Raw genomic sequence first — 17,988 nt, forward strand, 5'->3', positions numbered from 1 at the left:
AGGAGAAAATCTTTATTGTACAGGTCATTTTGGATTTATTTTTTTAAAAAGTTCATGAAGTGCATCCTGAATTCACCATTAAGATAAACCTTTGTCACCAAAAAATTTCAGCATAAAATGATGGAGCACTTTCCTTGTCTGGCATTAACAAATACCACTAAACATCAAGCGGTTTCCATATTCCACATTAATTAAAAAAATTTCAGGCCCTTAATTTCTATCTGGATATACTTTATATCTACATGTGTTATTGCTTAATTAAGGTCATATACACGAATATTTATTTATTTATTTTTTTAAATCTCTCAGGAAAGGCTTTTTCATTCGCAAATAAACGGATTTTAGGCATGATCAAATTTGAGCTAAACGCTGTCCTTTGACACGCGGACTGAACCAATAGCCGGTACAAACCTCTGGTGATGCGTTCCAATCGAATCTAACACATTGAAACAATTTGTAACAATAAAAAAGACACTATTTGTGAACGGTTCGGTTGAAAGAAAAAACAGATAATGAAGGCTAAGGATATCCATCTCAGTTATTATAAAAGGTGAAACGGTGGTGCTGAAATTTTATTTTTTATTTAAAAAAAAAAAAAAAAGAAGAAGAAGAAGAAGAAAGCTCGAGAGGATCACATCAATATTCATTTATACTTGCAGTCGACGTGCACGCCAATCCATACCGTCCAGGGCCGCAATGTTGATGGACCATTCTCCGAGATTCATCATCCAAAAATCAGCCCTGAGAGAATTTGATCAGATTCACCTCTTTTGGCAGACGTCGTCGATGAGCAAGTCCAGCGTACGGTACGATGATCCACCTTCTTCCATAGCCCTCCTCGCCGCTTCCCCAATCTCCTTCACCTTCTCTCCCACCACCTTCCCCTTCACTCCCACCATCAATTCCCTAACCATCTTCTCCACATCATCTGACCTTACCAATCCATCACCACCTTCCCCATGCCCAGCTCCAATCCTCAAACCGATCCCCAGCTCCTCCACTAGCATCTTCGCATTCAAATGCTGCTCCGCCATCATCGGCCAAGCCAAGATCGGCACCGCCGCACAAACACTCTCCATCACCGAATTCCAACCACAATGGCTCATGAATCCTCTCACGCTTTTATGTCCCAGTATCTCCATTTGTGCAGCCCACTTCCTAATAACCAAACCCCTCCCAGCAACCCGCTCTTCGAACCCGTCTCCCAACTCCACTTCATTCGATTTCAGCACCCACAAGAAATCCACCCCCGATCGCTCCAACCCAGTTGCAATCTCAGCCAACTGTGCAGATTGCATCTTCGCCTGCGTGCCGAATGCAATATACAAGACCGAGCGTTTCATGGACAACCGTTCATCGAGCCATTGCACCTCGATAGAGGTTTTGGTTGGAATCCCAGCACATGGCATGGCCAGACACAGCGGGCCAACGCACCAAGCTTTAGGTTTGAAATTACAGTTCCAGTAGTCAGTGTAAGTAGGTTCCAATTCGTAGAAGTCATTTACGATCATTCCATAACTCTCCGACAGCTTTTCAATTGTCTCTTTGACGAAGTCATAAAAAGGACCTGAAGCATCTGGATCATTGAATGGATATGAAAGGTCATTCTTTGTGATTTGTAGCCAAGGGAGGGAAGAAAGAGAGAATGGCTGGTCATTGGAGGTGATTCCTTTGTGGGGTCGGTCTCGGATCACCGTCTGACAGATGGACATGGAGTAGTTGTTCATCCCATAGAAAGCTACCCTAGGGATATTGAATTTTGATGCTGATTGCTGGGTCCAGGCAAGAAAGCCATCTGATATTATGCAGATGACACCTTGCAGATTCTGGAGAGCCTTTTCGAAGTGGGACTGGAAGAGTTTGGTGGCTTCCAGGAAGGGAAGCAAGAGGTCCATGGAAGGGAGCTGGTCTGTGCTTTCCACTCCGGCGGGGAGTTGTGGTATATCTCCTGGGAAGGGGAGGTCGATAATGGTGGCTTGGGTTCTGCCAAGTGAGTGGCGGATGAAAGGAGAGTTTGAAGGAGTGGTGAAGATGGTGATGATTAGGCCACGGTTGAAGAGGAGGTGGGATAGATGAATGAGTGGGATGGTATGGCCTTTGGACATGAAAGGAAAAAGAACTATGTGGTGTGGAGAAGCCATCTCTGTTATTTCTCCTTGCTCTTCTTATGCCTTTCTAACTCATTCCTCTCAACATTTATAATCATCAACTCGTTCCTGGTACATGTGATGATCGTTGGTTGGGTTGGCCATGCTCCAAAAAGTTCTATTTTTTGAGTTACGGATCTTAGCTGTAAAAAAATAAAAAATAAAAATAAATAAATAAATAAAAGAATGGTAGAAAGAAAACGGAAACGGATTGGCTACTCCGGCTTTCACCAGCCCCGTCGCTGGTGGTCGGTGCTCTGTGGGCCCTACCATGATGTATGTGTTTCATCCATTCCGTTCATCCATTTTTACAGATTATTTTAGGGCTTGATCCCAAAAATGAGATGTATATAAATCTTATCCGGACCACACCACAGGAAAACAATAGTGACTAGATATCCACCATTAAAATCCTAAGACCCACTGTACATCCAATCTGTTTATTAGGTTATACAGACGCAGATGAAGGCAAAAAACAAAGATCAGCTTGATTCAAAACTTCTATGGCCCCAGAAAGGTTTTAACTGTCGAAGTTCATTAAACACTGTTTACTATAATGTGGTTCACTTGAGATTGGGATATTCCTCATTTTTAGTATCATACCATTAAATAGTATAGAAAAATGGATGAAATACATAAATCATGGTGGGGCCCACAGAGCACCGACTATCAGCCACGGGGCTGGTGGCAGGGGAGTAGCCAATCCGTTTCCGAAGAAAACATCGTAAATTAACCAGCATAGTGTTTCAGTATAGTCCATTTTGTGAGATCGTCTGGACGTTGGTGACTTCAACTTTGAGGCCCATCATGTGGATGCTCTGGGTTAAGGCACAGTCGACAACCTTATGATCGGTTGTTCTCGACTCAGGATCACCATCACGTGTGGCCCCACCGGGGACTGCAAGGAGAGTCGATCTTTGCATTCAGCTCGGCATATATCATCAGCAGTTAATTCTTGCAGCTTGACTACAGACACATATATCATCTAGGGTATCACCGAGAAGATGGACGGCTCTGATCCGGGATTCCCGAGTATCGACACACGGAAAATGTCTTTGCGAGGGGAGTGGATTAGGTGCACCCCGATGTATGTATTTTATATCCTCGCTGTCCATCTGTTCTGGGAGCTTATTTACGGTCGTGAGCCCAAAATGAAGTAGATCAAAATCTCAGGAAAAGTTGTGATTGAACTCCTACCATTAAAACATTCATAGGGTCTATGATGATGTTTCTGTATTTTTGATTTTTCATCCAACCCGTTGGTAACGTGAAAAATACCTCGATGAAGGGAAAAACAAAGATTAGCTTGATCCAAAACTTTTGTAGCCCACGAGAAGATTTTAGAGGTCAATCACAAATATTTCGCATGTTTTAGTTAACCTCAGTTTTGGATCGTCTTCATTTTTTGGATGATACCCTAAAATGAGGTGGAAGAAATGATAGACGGTGAGGATATACAATATATGCATCGAAGTGTGCCCCACGCTCAGGGCTGTACCGTGTTGGGTAAGGCCGGGGGTGCACCTAATCTGATATCCTTGGGGGATGCTTTAGGTCGGCAGAATAATCAAAGTCAATGGTCGAAGATTCTAGTTTATTTGTTTATAGTTGTTTTTATCGCGGAAGCCGGAAGCGGATTTCGTCGTACCCGCCGGTGGAAATACATTGGCTACTCGCCCTGCCACCGGCCAATGGCTGATAGTCAGTGGTATGTGGGCCTCACCATGAATGTATGTGTTTCATCCATGCCGTCCATCTATTTTTCTAGATCATTTTATGGTATGAGATCAAAAATGAGGTATATCTCAATCTCAAGTGGACCATGTTACAGAAACAGTTTTGAATGAATGTCGGCCATTAAAGTTTTAAGTATAAGTATCGAATTTTGAAAATTTATTATGGGGATACCTAGATTTATAATTTCTAAATTCCACATCTAGTACGTTTGATGCGAAACCTGAATATATGTTTCTAATTCCATGATTTCTTAACTATTTTGGGAAAATAATTTTAAGTATTGAATTTATGATTTTATTCCAGCCGCGTAAAGCTAATGATGGTTCATTCCTTTAGGCCTAGTTAATTTCATTCTCATGCTCTGATACCAATTGTAACATTCTAAATTTTCGCGGCCCTAAGTATATACTTGTGCCCGAGAATTCGGGGTGTTAATAGTGTATAAATTGGATGCTTTAAAAATCGTACCATATTTTTTCATTATAATGATCACATCCAATTACATTAACCATTCACGAGAATAAAATTGACCAGAGTTATTATTTCATTGAAGTAAAAGAATTTAACAAATTATCAAATGCCCTCCCAATGAGAGCTTGTTACATTATCGAATTTGTAGCGGAAATATAAAACTAAATCATATAACTATCTTCTTATTCATTCAGTATAATCTTCCATATGGAGATAGTCCTCTAGGTCTTCAATCTGTACATCACATGTATTATCTGTACGGTTAGAGATGATCAACACCCTACTCATAGTGATGGTTATCCTTTAAGATTAATGATAATTAAAGAGATTCATGGAAGTAATGTAAGAGTTCTGATACGTCTCGTACTCCACTACTACGAGGGATATCAGCATGCGCTAACAACCTACATGAAATGCATGCCTAGCAAAAAATATGCAGCTTATCATACATAGTGATCATCACATAAATGCACGGTAGTATTTCCAACGCTACCGTGTATTTACGTGGACATGCTACTGTATATTTACGTGAACACCTCGAAGCAGCACAACACATGAGTCAGATGAATTACATGAAATGATTTGTTTATAGAGCGACTATTTACGATCTTGAAAGTAATATAACACGCATTGCAAATTACTTACATCGATTTGTGCACTACTACCTAAAACCCATGAAATTACCCGTCAACCGAGAGGGTCTCGACCCGGAGTGCATTACATTTATGATAAAATATTTGAATTCCTAGTTGTGATACCTTTAACACATCACTTACAATAAAAGGAACTTGATTTGAATCATGGGAGTTTTGAAATTCCAAGGCATATGCACAAGCTATAAAGATAGATAGCATAAAGCTAACAAAATAAGGAGAAGAGTGGCAATGTATAACTCGACAAAGAGGAGAGTAGCAATGACTAACTCAACAAAGAGGAGAGTGACAATGACCAACTCAACAAAGATAAGAGTGACAATGACCAAGTCAAACAAGAGAAGAATAGTAAGGGATAACTTAACAAAATTGGTAAAGGCAAGGGCAAGACTTGTATCCATCACCCTACATCAAAATAATGAAGATCACTCCAAATTAACATCATACCATAATCCCAAAGGATAAATAATTTTTGATGGTAAATTAAACAATTGCAGAGAGTGAATCATTGTAACATGAGAATAGGTAAAAGGCAAGATTCATATCAACTTAAATAAAGGTAATCTTAAAGGAATTCCTCACATAAATTCAGAAATATCATGTATAATTAACATCACACCTTAACCATTATTCCTAAAGGATATATAATTGGTAGTAGTAAATTAAATATTTGTAGGGAGGATTCAAAGTATGTGAGGGAACGGTATAAATCATACAAACTCAAATTAATATAAGTTTAAAGAAATTACTCACCTTAGTTTTAGATATAAACCTTGGTAGGTATCCATGTAGGAAAGCTTGCATGAAAAGCTTCCATATGAATCATGACTTCGTTTGAGCAAGAGGGAGACACCCTGCATATGGAGAATGAAGAGGGCATCTAGGCTTCTCCTTCTCTCTCTCTCTCTCTCTCTCTCTCTCTCTCTCTCTCTCTCTCTTTCTCTTTCTCTTTCTCATTAGGCATGTGAGTGGAGAGGGGAACGGACACCTGTTTTAAAAGGAGTGGGCGAGGAGTGTGTTGCACATCCCACTTGAATTGGATTTCTCCAATTTTTTCTTTTTTAACAATCTTTCTTTAAATCTAATTCATCCATTGTGTCAGGGTCGTCAAATAGAGCCAGGGTATATGATTTTCTTAGTGATCCAAAATTTAGATTGGCATATCTTGAAAATTCTCCTAATAGGTGCCAAAATGAACTTGATCTCAATTAACGGTCCACACTTAATTATCAAGGCCCAATTTAAGGAGAAATGTGTAGTCAAGATAGGCAAACGGTTGGACAAACTTTGGTAGTTGATCGATGGTGGAAAAATCCTAGATATAAAATTTTACCTTTTGTACCAAAAGAAAGGAATTGACTTCAACCTTCAATGGTATAGGATCATATATCGAGGCCTAAATTTTGTATAACCTCGTAATCATATGAGACTAAAGTGTAGTCCAAATTTGAGTTACGATGGACAGAAGGAAGTAGTTAAATCGGAAGATCCAGATTTATAAGGAGTTGGTAGGCCTTGAAAGGATAATTTCGCACTTAAGGAAAAGCATACCAAAGTGGGGTCTTCATATTTTACACTTAGTCCATATTATGGGCAATCTAAGTCGTCCATATGAAGAAAAATATCCTACTAACACTACCCACGAGCTTTCTTCATTCGATGAACACCAAAATCAATGATTAAGGGGCTAATTTGTCAATTTTACTACTTTTACAATGATCTAATTGCTGAAAATCGACATGTATGGTTAATTTATGATAATTAGGCCTGGTATAAAATTTCACATGAAACGGATCATGAGAACCATGTGATTTGGAATTCAAGGGTATAGGTTAATGACATTTTCGTAATTATTGCTAATGTAAGAGTTTTGTGAAATCTAATAGTTATATATGGTTATATGCCCATTTCTAAACAATTATTACATACGAACTTACATTTAATTCGTTATGAATAAATAATTACTTACCGATTTATTCAAGAGAAGGTACATTTATCAAACCACATGATCAATGGTCGAAAAACTTGATTTATGAATGAAGACCATTTTTAACGGTCAGATTCATGTTGGAGAATAGATGAAGGGTTAAGATAGCTAGATTGGTATCGTACACATGTACATAATAAGTTAAACTTCTTGTTAACACGCAATTACTCGGGTATTAAAAAGTTCGGGTGTTATATAACGTCCCCAAGTTTCTCTCTAAGTAGTCGTGTAGCATTGGGTCACGCCATGCGCAAACGAGTGAGGCGAAAGTTATTGGTTGTTGTTTAGATGTCTTCTCTTATGATAGATCTAGCTAACATGTTAAGAAGTTTTGTTAGTATCTGTGGGGTCCACCGAGTGATTGTTTTTTATTTCCAAATTGTGAGATTTCAAGATCTCATGATCAACGTTAATTCAGAGAACGATAGATGCTTCAATGACAAATTCTGCTACTGCCTTTCTTTCTTCAAACCATATCTCCTGGAGGGTTCAAATTGGTCAACTAATGCTCCCTGGCCTACGAAATTGAAGGTTCAGTGGTCTTTGCTTGGTGGTTTGTGTGGAAGAAGCTCCCACATGGTGCGGCTTGGTTCTGGGAAGGACGGTGGAGCTACCGCATTTATCCTGCCTTTCTCATCTCCCTTTCTTTCAAGGAAGGATTGGAATTCTCCCCATTAGAGATTGGACGGTTTGGATTGGTGGAAGATCTGAGGTGGAGGATTTGCAATGGGAGGATTTCTCTTCGAACGATGTAATAGCGTTTGTCTCTTTGTGGTTTGAGAGTGGATGGGGCTTTCTTATCTGGTTGTTGTGGTGTGATCCATCCCGACCACTAGCTTCGCCTTGTCTAGCTATGGCATGGGCTCAAGTCTAAGGTGGATCCGTTGATTGGATGGCCCACATCTGAGGTAGGGAGATGAGGTGAAGCCCATCGTTGCACCGGTTTCATCGCCGTTGTTATTGCATGCGATAAGTGTCGTTCTAGCTGATTATGTGAAAGAGGTGCGGTCCACTTGTGATTACCTTTAGGGAGATCCACTCCCTCCATTAGCTCACTAGCGTCATGTTGGCCTCGGAGCCAAAGTATGGAATAGATTCAAGCTTTAGGTGGGCCACGCGATTGGTTGTGATGTGGGATGGTGCTTACTTAGAGAAGTTTGCTTAAATTTATGTTGGGTATTGGAAATAGGTGGAGTTGTTGAATGGTGAAGATCATCCCATATAACACTCGGATGGGAATCCTACTTGGTCGTGCTTAATTTTGGGGAGAGAGAATCGGAGGTAGTTTCCGTTTTGAATACAAAGTGCGAAAGGGGTTTATGCTTTGGTTTGCAAGGGGTCGATGGAATCTGACTGATTGCTGCGGGTCAAGTGTGGTCCATTGCGAGGTTTTTATGAGAATCCACTCCACTCATTACTCTAACTAGGTCGTGTTGGCCCATGAGCGCAAATATAAAGCAGATCTGAGCCTCAGATAAGCTTATATTGGAAATCCTCTTAGTGGGTGCCAAAATGGAGGTGATCTTAATTAATGTTCCACGTTCAATGATCGAAGCCCAATTTTGGGGGAAATGTGTAGTCAAGATAGGTAAATGGTTGGACAAATTTTGATGGTTGATCGATGGTGGATTTGGGGTGATCTATACTGAATGCAAAAAAAATTACAAAAACATGGCATATTGCATATATTGTAGCAATGAAGGAAGAATTCTCTGACCTAATAAGTGCCTAAAGAACCCTAGCAGAGCTTCAAAGCTTCCACCTGCTCAAAGGAAATACCACTTCTTCACATATACTTTAGTTGCAAAGGAAGAGAGATAATTTACAACATTAGTTTCAGACATGAGACTGACCAAGAAGCACACAGGAAGAAAGCTTGCAAGAGAAGACTTGTCTATTGAATCACATTAGCTTTATAGAAAATTTTGAGATGGTGGTTCAACATTTACAATAGTCATGTGGACCACTGGAATTATGTCAGTAGTCATAGCTTGTCATAGATGCAATAACTCATTACATCTATTTTCATGATGCTGCAATCAGCGGATTGCAATCCTATAATAGGGGTACTTCCCTCTGTGCATTCAAAGATATCCCTGCAGCAAATACTCTCCAAGAATAAGGAAAATGATCAAACGGCAGTAGTGGCTCACTTAATGGTATTTCCTCTTAATTACATGAGGTAAATGAAAAACAAACACACCCTTAAGGTATGAGCCTAAAACTAAGGCAGATACAGCGCTCAAGTGGGCAACATCACTTATAACTCTTGCATTTAATGTTGTGTGCATTTAATGTAATCCAAACTTAATATTTGGTGTGTTCCACTCGAGCATTGAATATGCTTATTTTTGGGCTCATATCTTAGAATGATATGAGAAAAGGAATGAATTACGTGGATAAAGAGATACATTACGGTTGATCCCCACACAGATCTGCATGTTCCCATTCCTGGCTGGAGACGGGTGAGGGTGGGACGCAACCCGCTTCCATTACGTGGATAATTGTAGCTGCCTCCCCTTAGACTATTAACACCACTCTTCCGTTGTACCCTAATTCTGTCTGTTTCAAGAAAGTTAATAAGAAGGTGACATGTAACATTATATGAGAGACAGGAAGTGTATGGAAAGATTTTATGAGATATTTGGAGTGCTTTTAGCATAATCAAAGCTTTCATAGATTTAATGTTGCACGTTATTAAATGATTGTCAAAGTAATACATCTGAGAAGAAAGAAGCTTGATGTGCAGTCGAAGAGCAAGTCGTGACCGAGAGGAACATAGCTTGGTGGAGAGAAGGGGAACAGTAAAAAAGAGAAATGTAACAAGAGAAGGATTTAGAAGGCAACTTTTCAGTTGCCATAACCATCCAATAAAAAAGAGAAACATCCAAAGTAATAGTTGCAATAGATATCTATAAATAGTCAAAATATTAGTAGATGACAAAAAACAATCAAATCCAACACACATCAAACAAATCAAATTTATCTTACTTAACCATAATCAAGTAGCTCTATCATAAGAGTAGTGATAATCCAAGTCTACCCTTATACACACACACAAGCAGTTCTTTTAGAAGAAGCACTCTTGTAGTCGTTCTTTTGTGACTAACTGTAAGTACCGCATTTTGTTTGATTGTGCTAGTATAGCGAAAAGTCATTTCTTATGAAAGGCAAGGTGCAACCCATCTTCAAAGGAAGAACCCCACCCTCTGATTATTGTCTGATCATTACAAATATTCAACTAGTGCTAGGTAGGTGACCAATCTCCTTAAATTCTGGTTATATATTGTCAAGTTAGACGTATCTGTCTATTTTTATGCTTGGGGTCAAAGTTGATCGGTTTGAATCGAGCTGCTGCATTGATTCTGGCACGCCCATACTCACCATATGTGATAAAAAAACCGAGTACCAACGAATTTTTGCATACTTGGTGGGACTCAAATAACTACTTACACCACCAAAATTGCAAATTTGGAATAGCTAGTTATTTGGTTTAGGTACAGCTTGAAGCCGTTCCGTATTTGAAACGGTTTTCAACCATTTTAAAACCGTGTCGCCGTTTTAACAATGAACGTTGCTGTTCCGACTATTTGTTGGTGTGTCCCATCTAAATTTTTGATTTTCTTGAGTTTTAGAATCTTGTCTTATTGTCGTGTTTTAAAATAGATGGACCGAGTGGATTTATCACTGTCATCTCTATGGACCCCATATCCCTAAGCATAGAGATATCTCTCATCTCTGTGGACCCCATTTCCTTGGGCATAGAGATACCTCTCTACCCGTGGTTATAGCCAAGTTGTTCCCATTTCTCTCCCTCTCTCTGCGCTCCAAACTCCTCTCTCTCTCTCTCTCTCTCTCTCTCTCTCTCTCTCCCACTGCTTACAGCTGCTCTAAAACGCTCCTTGAAATCAAAGGAATCAAGGCTCCTCGCTGCAGGTTCAATCTCTTCTTCCCTCTATCTCTCTCTTTCGCTCTCTCTCCAATGACTTCGTTTTATCCATTCTTTGTTGAAATTAGGGTTTTCATCCTTCCATTTCTATCGGAATCTGGAATACATTTCCATTTCTCTGTTAGTTGAAGCCGAAAATAGAAGAAAATAGGGTTCTCCTTCTCTACATGCCTTTGCATGCCATTTTTCTCCTTCAAATGCTCTTGCATGTGCAACCCGCATCGATGGTCAAAACTATCATGGATTGAGATACTGAAAGATGATCATGGATTGCAACCGGTTGTCCTCTCTGTCCTACCGCAGATGCCATGGACAGAAAATTGCACTGGCTGGATGATAGAAACTGCACTGGGAGGGCCCATGTTAGGGGAGATGATATGTAGAAGCGGAAGAAATAGTAGGCTAGAGCCATTTCTCTATAGCATGCCTCCCACTGATGCATCAAATGGGAGATTGATAAGACATTCCTATCCATCTGACTAGTGCACCGATTTTTTTGTCCCAAAAATTCCATTTGGAGTGTCCAAATGGGGCTTATTTGATCTTGCTACCTGTTTGGACACACCCTCAGAAAGGGCTTTTGAGTTTAAAATGCCATTTTGATTCAAATGAGCAGAGGTTGTGCATGTGGAAGCACTTTGAAAACGCCACTCGACCCCCTAAACAAAATAGTACCAAATTGCTGACTCTTATAGAAAATGCAGGCTTGAAAAATCCCCTTTCTATATACCATATTATAAGGAAGAGCATCCAAATGGGCCCTAATAGAGGGTGAAGGTTGATGCACATGCACACACAAATTGGGCACAATGTGTTTGCAAGTATGTTTTTGTTTGTCCGCACTCATGTGCCAATATGTATATAACTCTGTGTATGCAATTTATCTATGCTTGTATAGATGTGTGTAGGTATATGTTGGGGTTATGCTGATGCCTGATCTATTAAAAACAAAGAGTTGATGAAACATGAATCATTTACCGTCATGGAAATTGATGATTCAGCCTTCATTAATTTTATTTTATTTATCAATAAAAAGTTATTAAGTTAATTTGGGGGAAGCCTGGATTGTGCAAGTTGATTGGTGACTTTGATAATGCTTGGAAATTTTTTGCCTGATTTGTTGAAAGCCCTGAGATTTCATTTGACCTTCAAGTTCTGTTTTACTTGGGGTCCATGCACCATTTAGATTTTGGAATTCCAAAGATTCATTTCTCCTTCAATAATGTTTCCTTGTATAGGAGCTTGCAGATCCAGTCAGGCAGTTGAATTCTTTCCATCTGTTCGCCCTGAGGTTGTCGTTTGAGAGGCACGGTTAGAGGATTGCTGGGAAGTGGCTGAGACTCACTGTAGCTCATTCTTCCCAAACTACTCTTTTCCTCTAGATTTGGCACTGAGGATTAACCCGTTGGTGGGATTGTTGTCAGGATTCTCTGTACCAAATGGTTGCATGAGGACATGTCTTGTTGTTGTTATCAGCAACTTTCAATGATAACTTTTTCTTTGGAAGTGAAGACTTTGAAATTAGAGGTTTTGAAGGGAAATTCAGCTTCAACAAGGGGTCTGTTGCTGGAATATTGACGATAGATACAGTGGCTGATTTCCTTCCAAAAATAGGTCCACTTCGACAAAGAAGGTGAGTTGAGGCATAATTGTTGAGTTAGAAGGTCCATGCTTTGGAAATATAGTAGAACACATTGTTTTCTTAATCATCATCATCATCATCTAAGCCTTATCCCAATTAATTGGGGTCGGCTACATGAATCATTTTCTACCATTACACTCTATCAAGAGCCATACCTTCAGTTATACGTTATTTTCTAAATCTTTACAAAAACATCTAGCTGTCTAGATTTATTTATTATTATTATTATTATTTTATTTAGTAATAGGAATAAATTTGATTGAAAATAAAGGGGCCAAAGTCGGAATATACGGACAGGGAAAACTAAGGCTTCTAGATAACCTTGTTGTTAGATGAAAGTATACTTGATGTAATTAACCTTACCTTCTATTACGACTCATTGTGGTTTATTCCTTTTCTCGAGAGCATAGGCTTTTGCATATTTCTTCATATGACAATTCGAATATGTAATTCTCCGGATCATATCCAATATGCATGACATGCTTATGTACTTTGCACACTTTTTGTAAGTTGTACTTGTTGGCAATGATAACCATCATATGTGATATATGACGCCATCTTATGAACGAGATCCCAATATACGATGCATTTGAACTAGGAATCATAATTTGGACAATTGAATTTGACTAGTATGCCACATACGCAAATTTTAAATAATTTCTAGGTGCATGTGTATCATCCCTCACACTCAAAGTATCATAGTTTATCATCATTTTATTTTATTTTATTTTTTTATCTGTTAAATTTATTTATTGAATTAACTATTATTTATTTGTGTTCAGAAGTGTCCCAGTGACTAGACTTTTGGAGTTGACACTTTAAAACACTTCTTGGCACCCTACCAAGTGTCTATGAACACTTTTCATCCTGTACAAGTGCATGGATTAAGCATTTTTCTACTCTGTTAGTAGTTTCCCTTTGGAGTGTAAAACTTGCTTAGCAAGCAAAGATGTGAAGTTAACTTAGGAAAGTTGTGTGCATGTTCAAAGCCTATATATACAAGGCCATATGCATGGATCACTACTAGATTTTTTTGTGTGAATATAATTTTTTTGGGTATTTTCTTTTATACTCTTGTTTAGAAAAGTGATTCTTCTAGGTTTGCTAGTGGGTTTTGTTTCTAGAAGGTTGTTGCATTCATCTACATTCTCTCCTTATTTAGGGAGTTTCTTTTCTTTCTGTCATCCTAGAATCTACTAGACTGCTGGAAATCCTTTTCCCAGTTTACTGTTGGCTCCATTGGGTATGTACACTTCGCCATGCACTTGAATTCCGATTTTTAACTCTTTGCTTTCCATTATTTTTTTGTTGATGACATACATGCAGTTGTGGGAGATAAAACCTAAATGACGTTTGTCAGCCTATCTGTTATACCATGTAAGCCTCCACAACCATCACAGGCCATTATACTTTGTGGATAAGTTGGGATCAAACCCATTGCATCAAGAGGGCGACCCCTTGTGCCCTGAGACTAATGACTCCAGATGTTCGAGGCTCATATATGTAACTAAGTCATTTAACATGCATCCATAACCAGGAACTTCATTTAAGAAAAAAAAAAAATGCCTTATTCGAAGGTATCGGACATGTTAATCAAGGAGAGCCAGCATTTCCATCTTTATCATCTTATGCCCATATGTACATGCCTGCCTTTTGGGTTTCGGAGTTGCCATATTTAACATCTGGTACCAATGTCTTACAAAAAGATGGACATCAGATTAGGGCTTTTCTGTGTTCTTTTGGACTATTTGACATCTGGCTGATTCATGAAAGTTGTGAGTGTTAGGCAAGTGAGTTTCAGTACTGTGCCAAGGTCATATGGGCAAAGTTATCCTTATAGCTTGTGCGACTACAAAGTCATGAAACTAGAAACCTTCATAAGTGTTCATTCCTCATTCATCTTCGTTCAATTTCTATAGAGTTTTTATGTTGCTTAAAATGTTTGATATTTGTCATAGTCTCTCTCTTGTTTCGATTTTGTTTTTTGAAAGCTTTGTTGTTCTTATTGATGCAGCCAGTGTATGGGACATCCAAGCCATGCATAAGGTGGTGCCACTATGTAGATGCCATGGCCCAAATATCAGGTGGGCTTCATATTAAGGATTTGTTTTTTGATACGTCGTATTTCCCCCTTGCAGATTACTGAAAAAAAATCTCTTGCACTAAGGCTGAAGTTTGGAATTGGCTTTTTTAGGAGAGTGCTCATTACAGAGGTAATCATTTTCTTGTATTGTGTTCTTTTGGACATGTCAGATGCATTTTGATTTGTGATTGTTTTAGATGATTTCATATTTTCCTTTTATAGTTTTCATTTGTTTTTGGGTTGTGGGTATGTTTGTACTTCTTTTTCAGATTCCAAAGGGATTGTGGGTACGTTTATACTTCTTTTTTAGATTTCCAAAGGGAAATGAATTTTTGATTATAGGAATATTTCCAAGCTGGACTTTTTTTTTTTTCCATGGCCCAAAGATCTACCAATCATAGCTAGAACGGCAGGGAGGTTAGCTGGGAGAGCAATTGGGTACATTCAGATGGCATGGGGGTAGTTTGAAAACGTTCTACAGCAGTCGCAAGCTAGCCAGGTATTTCATTTTAGCTCCAATCTTGTCTTCATCCAGGTGAACAAGTCTTTAAAAAATGGGGGATGAAAGTATGAATTATGGCAAGTATAAGGTGATAGTTCATCACCATTTTTAAGTTGATGGTGACTTATCCATTGGACTCATGCTAACATGTATGGCAATCCATCCTATCTAATGCTTCTATTGTGATTCAGCACAACTCAAAAGTCACACCAACTGTGCAACTCTAGCTATCCAATTGGCAGAAGTCCAATGGACCACGGTTATTCAGCCGTATCATATCCATATCCACCACGGCCAATATGGGATAGGGAGTAAAATTGGCATATTAAAAATCGAATACTTGTATTGGCTAGTAAGGCATAAAAAGCCCTGTTTTGTGATTTTTTGAGGTCCAACCCATAGTGGGGCCAAATGGACCACTGGCCTTGATCACTGAATGTGATAGTTCTGATTGCCATTGGTATAATTTTTCCATTCTTAGAGAGGAGAAATCACAACTATCAGAACAGTGGTCCCTACATCTACATAGTGCAACCCAAATTACTCTATTTTTATTCTTGAACTGAGCATTGTATGATTGCTTCATTGTTTGGTGTTGAAATTTACTTCTGCTTGGTGGGGGCATCTCTGTTTTGAGCTGATCAATTGTTTCGGGCAATAAACAAACCAGAACTGAATGGGGGCATCTATGCCTTGAGTAATACTTAAAAATAAACAAAATTGCATTTCGCTTATCTCAATTCCCAATGCTATCCTAAACATATCTCAAGCTTGTTTAACTCAAGTATAAGGTTCTGTCTTTTGGATCTGAATTCCATGATTATATTTTAAAATGGTCTGCAATGACATTTTTTTTTTTTTTACACGCACACACACCCCACACACTCACATGGTCTGCAATGACATGACACACTACCTAGACTCGAACCGAGAAGCTTGCTTGCTTCAACATGGGTCTACTCAACAAGACTCAAACTGAGACGCTTGCTTGCATCAAGATTTTTTAAGTAAAAAGAAAGTGAAGGTGGTGAGACAAAACCTCAACCAAGGTAACAAACAACATCTGCCAGCTGACCACATGCTGCTTTCATGCTTTAAACTGAATATTTTTATATTCATACGATTTTAATAGTAGAATTAAATTCCTATTTTAATTATTAAATATCAAGTTGAGATGAGTCTCTGCATTGAGATGAGTCTCTAAGACAACTTGGATATCGAGTTGAGTCGAGTTTTTAACTATGACTCATCACTTGAGTTTTCAAGTTTTTAAATTATGATGTATGGACCGGGTTTTTTGCACCCGAGTCAAGTTGACATGCGGGAGGGTGTTCTTGCTTCCCACTTGTAGTCAGGCCTTTGGAAATGCTGAATGATGAGAAGTTATAGGATTTTCCTTGTGTTCTTTTGATCAGTAGATTGCAATCCTGATTGTTTTTCAAGCTGTTTTTGGATGCTTGGTTGAATTGAATTGTGGTAATTCAATAAAGTGAAGTGCAAATGACCAAAAAGTGGTTTTAAATAGTGATTTCAGTGCAAGTGTTCATTTGCAATCTCGTTCTATCTCTATCTCGTGTTTCATCCATCTGGTGACTCATTTTGATGACCATAGAAACCGAGTTGACTCGGTTTTTTGACAATAATCAGAACCCGTGGTACCTGCATAGGACCAGGTCAGACTGAGCCAGAGTCTACTCGAACGAGTCCCTTCAGACTGGTCCGAGTCTTAAAACCATGATTTAGAGTATGGGATTTGGGGGGTTGTGAATTTTCTTGTTTATGGAATTGGGTTATTGCAATTTAGTTTGATTGAGCATCCAAATGGGCCTAGATGTTCTAGATGTTCTCTAACCTTCAATTGGGCTACTACTGGTTTGCAGAAGGGAAAGAAGCAGAAGAAGAGGCCACGAACGAGAAGGAAGGAGAACCCTCTTCGGCTGTTGCTGATGAGATTAAGGCCTGATTGCATTTGCAACGGATAAGATTTTTAGATTTCTCTTTAGCTGAAATTGTGATATAAAGAAAGTTCAATCTAATGTCTGTATCAGATAATGCATTTGTCTATGTTCATCTTTGAATTAGATAGTGCACAATGCATAGATTGGCTCAAAGTTTTGATGAGATCAGAACCATCCATCAGGTGAGCCCCTGTTTGGATGGTTAGGTTGCAATTTCAGACTAACTAGGTGAATGCCAACCCTTGGATTAGGAAAAAATTTGGCAGTTGCAGTACCTATTCTTGAACATTTCTTTCCACAATAGTCTTGGGATAGGATTGTTTGATTGGTGTAATTTTTGTGTTATGATCCATCCAATGTAGAGCCTACCTGATGAACGGCTTTGATCTTCTACATGTTTGCCACGTGTGAAGATTGGGTTGTTTAGTAAAGATGGTGACAGACAGTCTGTGATTGGTTTGTTGTGCAAGTAGAAAATATGCACTGAGATCAGGTGGGTCATAGTCTGGATGGATCATACTTCAACAGATCTTAACCCATCATCATATAAAATGGTAATGGTCAAAATACACTAAGGGCCTAGTATACCCAAGTGTTCTAGCCTGATTACAATCCAAATTTTCATTTGGGTTTATTTATTGGGTATGAGTTGTTTGCGTAGGGATTGTGGTTTTTAGCTGTAATTCTTGCTTTTTTGTTTTAGTTATTTCATTTGCGTTATGTCATTTTCTTTGGTTCCGAGTAGTTGTAATTCTAATTTTCTCTTTGATTTTTCATTTTAAATTATTTTTATTGGGGGAAGTAGGTTTGAAGTTTGGATTTGAAATGGTTTAGCACAAATCGCACACACGCGAGTGAA

General features: G+C 38.8%; 1 protein-coding gene across 1 annotated transcript; it reads right to left on the bottom strand.

Moving 5' to 3' along the window:
• Positions 1-635: 635 nt before the first annotated feature.
• Positions 636-11,356, bottom strand: LOC131255058 (UDP-glycosyltransferase 90A1-like). Its single transcript, XM_058255756.1, has 2 exons — positions 11,161-11,356; positions 636-2,164 (listed from the first exon to the last, which is right to left on the bottom strand). The coding sequence occupies exons 1-2, from the start codon at positions 11,354-11,356 to the stop codon at positions 762-764; spliced, it is 1,599 nt and encodes a 532-aa protein (XP_058111739.1). The 3' UTR covers positions 636-761.
• Positions 11,357-17,988: the final 6,632 nt, after the last annotated feature.

The sequence above is a fragment of the Magnolia sinica genome, chromosome 9 (genome assembly GCF_029962835.1).
Source record: "Magnolia sinica isolate HGM2019 chromosome 9, MsV1, whole genome shotgun sequence".
Taxonomy (NCBI): Eukaryota; Viridiplantae; Streptophyta; class Magnoliopsida; order Magnoliales; family Magnoliaceae; genus Magnolia; species Magnolia sinica.

What these genes read in the sequence shown, in the direction of transcription:
- LOC131255058 (XM_058255756.1), bottom strand. Translation starts at nt 11,356, where the DNA reads ATGGCTCTAGCCTACTATTTCTTCCGCTTCTACATATCATCTCCCCTA. An exon ending in AGTTTTGACCATCGATGCGG is followed by an intron (nt 2,165 to 11,160) that starts GTTGCACATGCA and finishes GAAAGGCATAAG; the next exon opens with AAGAGCAAGGAGAAATAACA.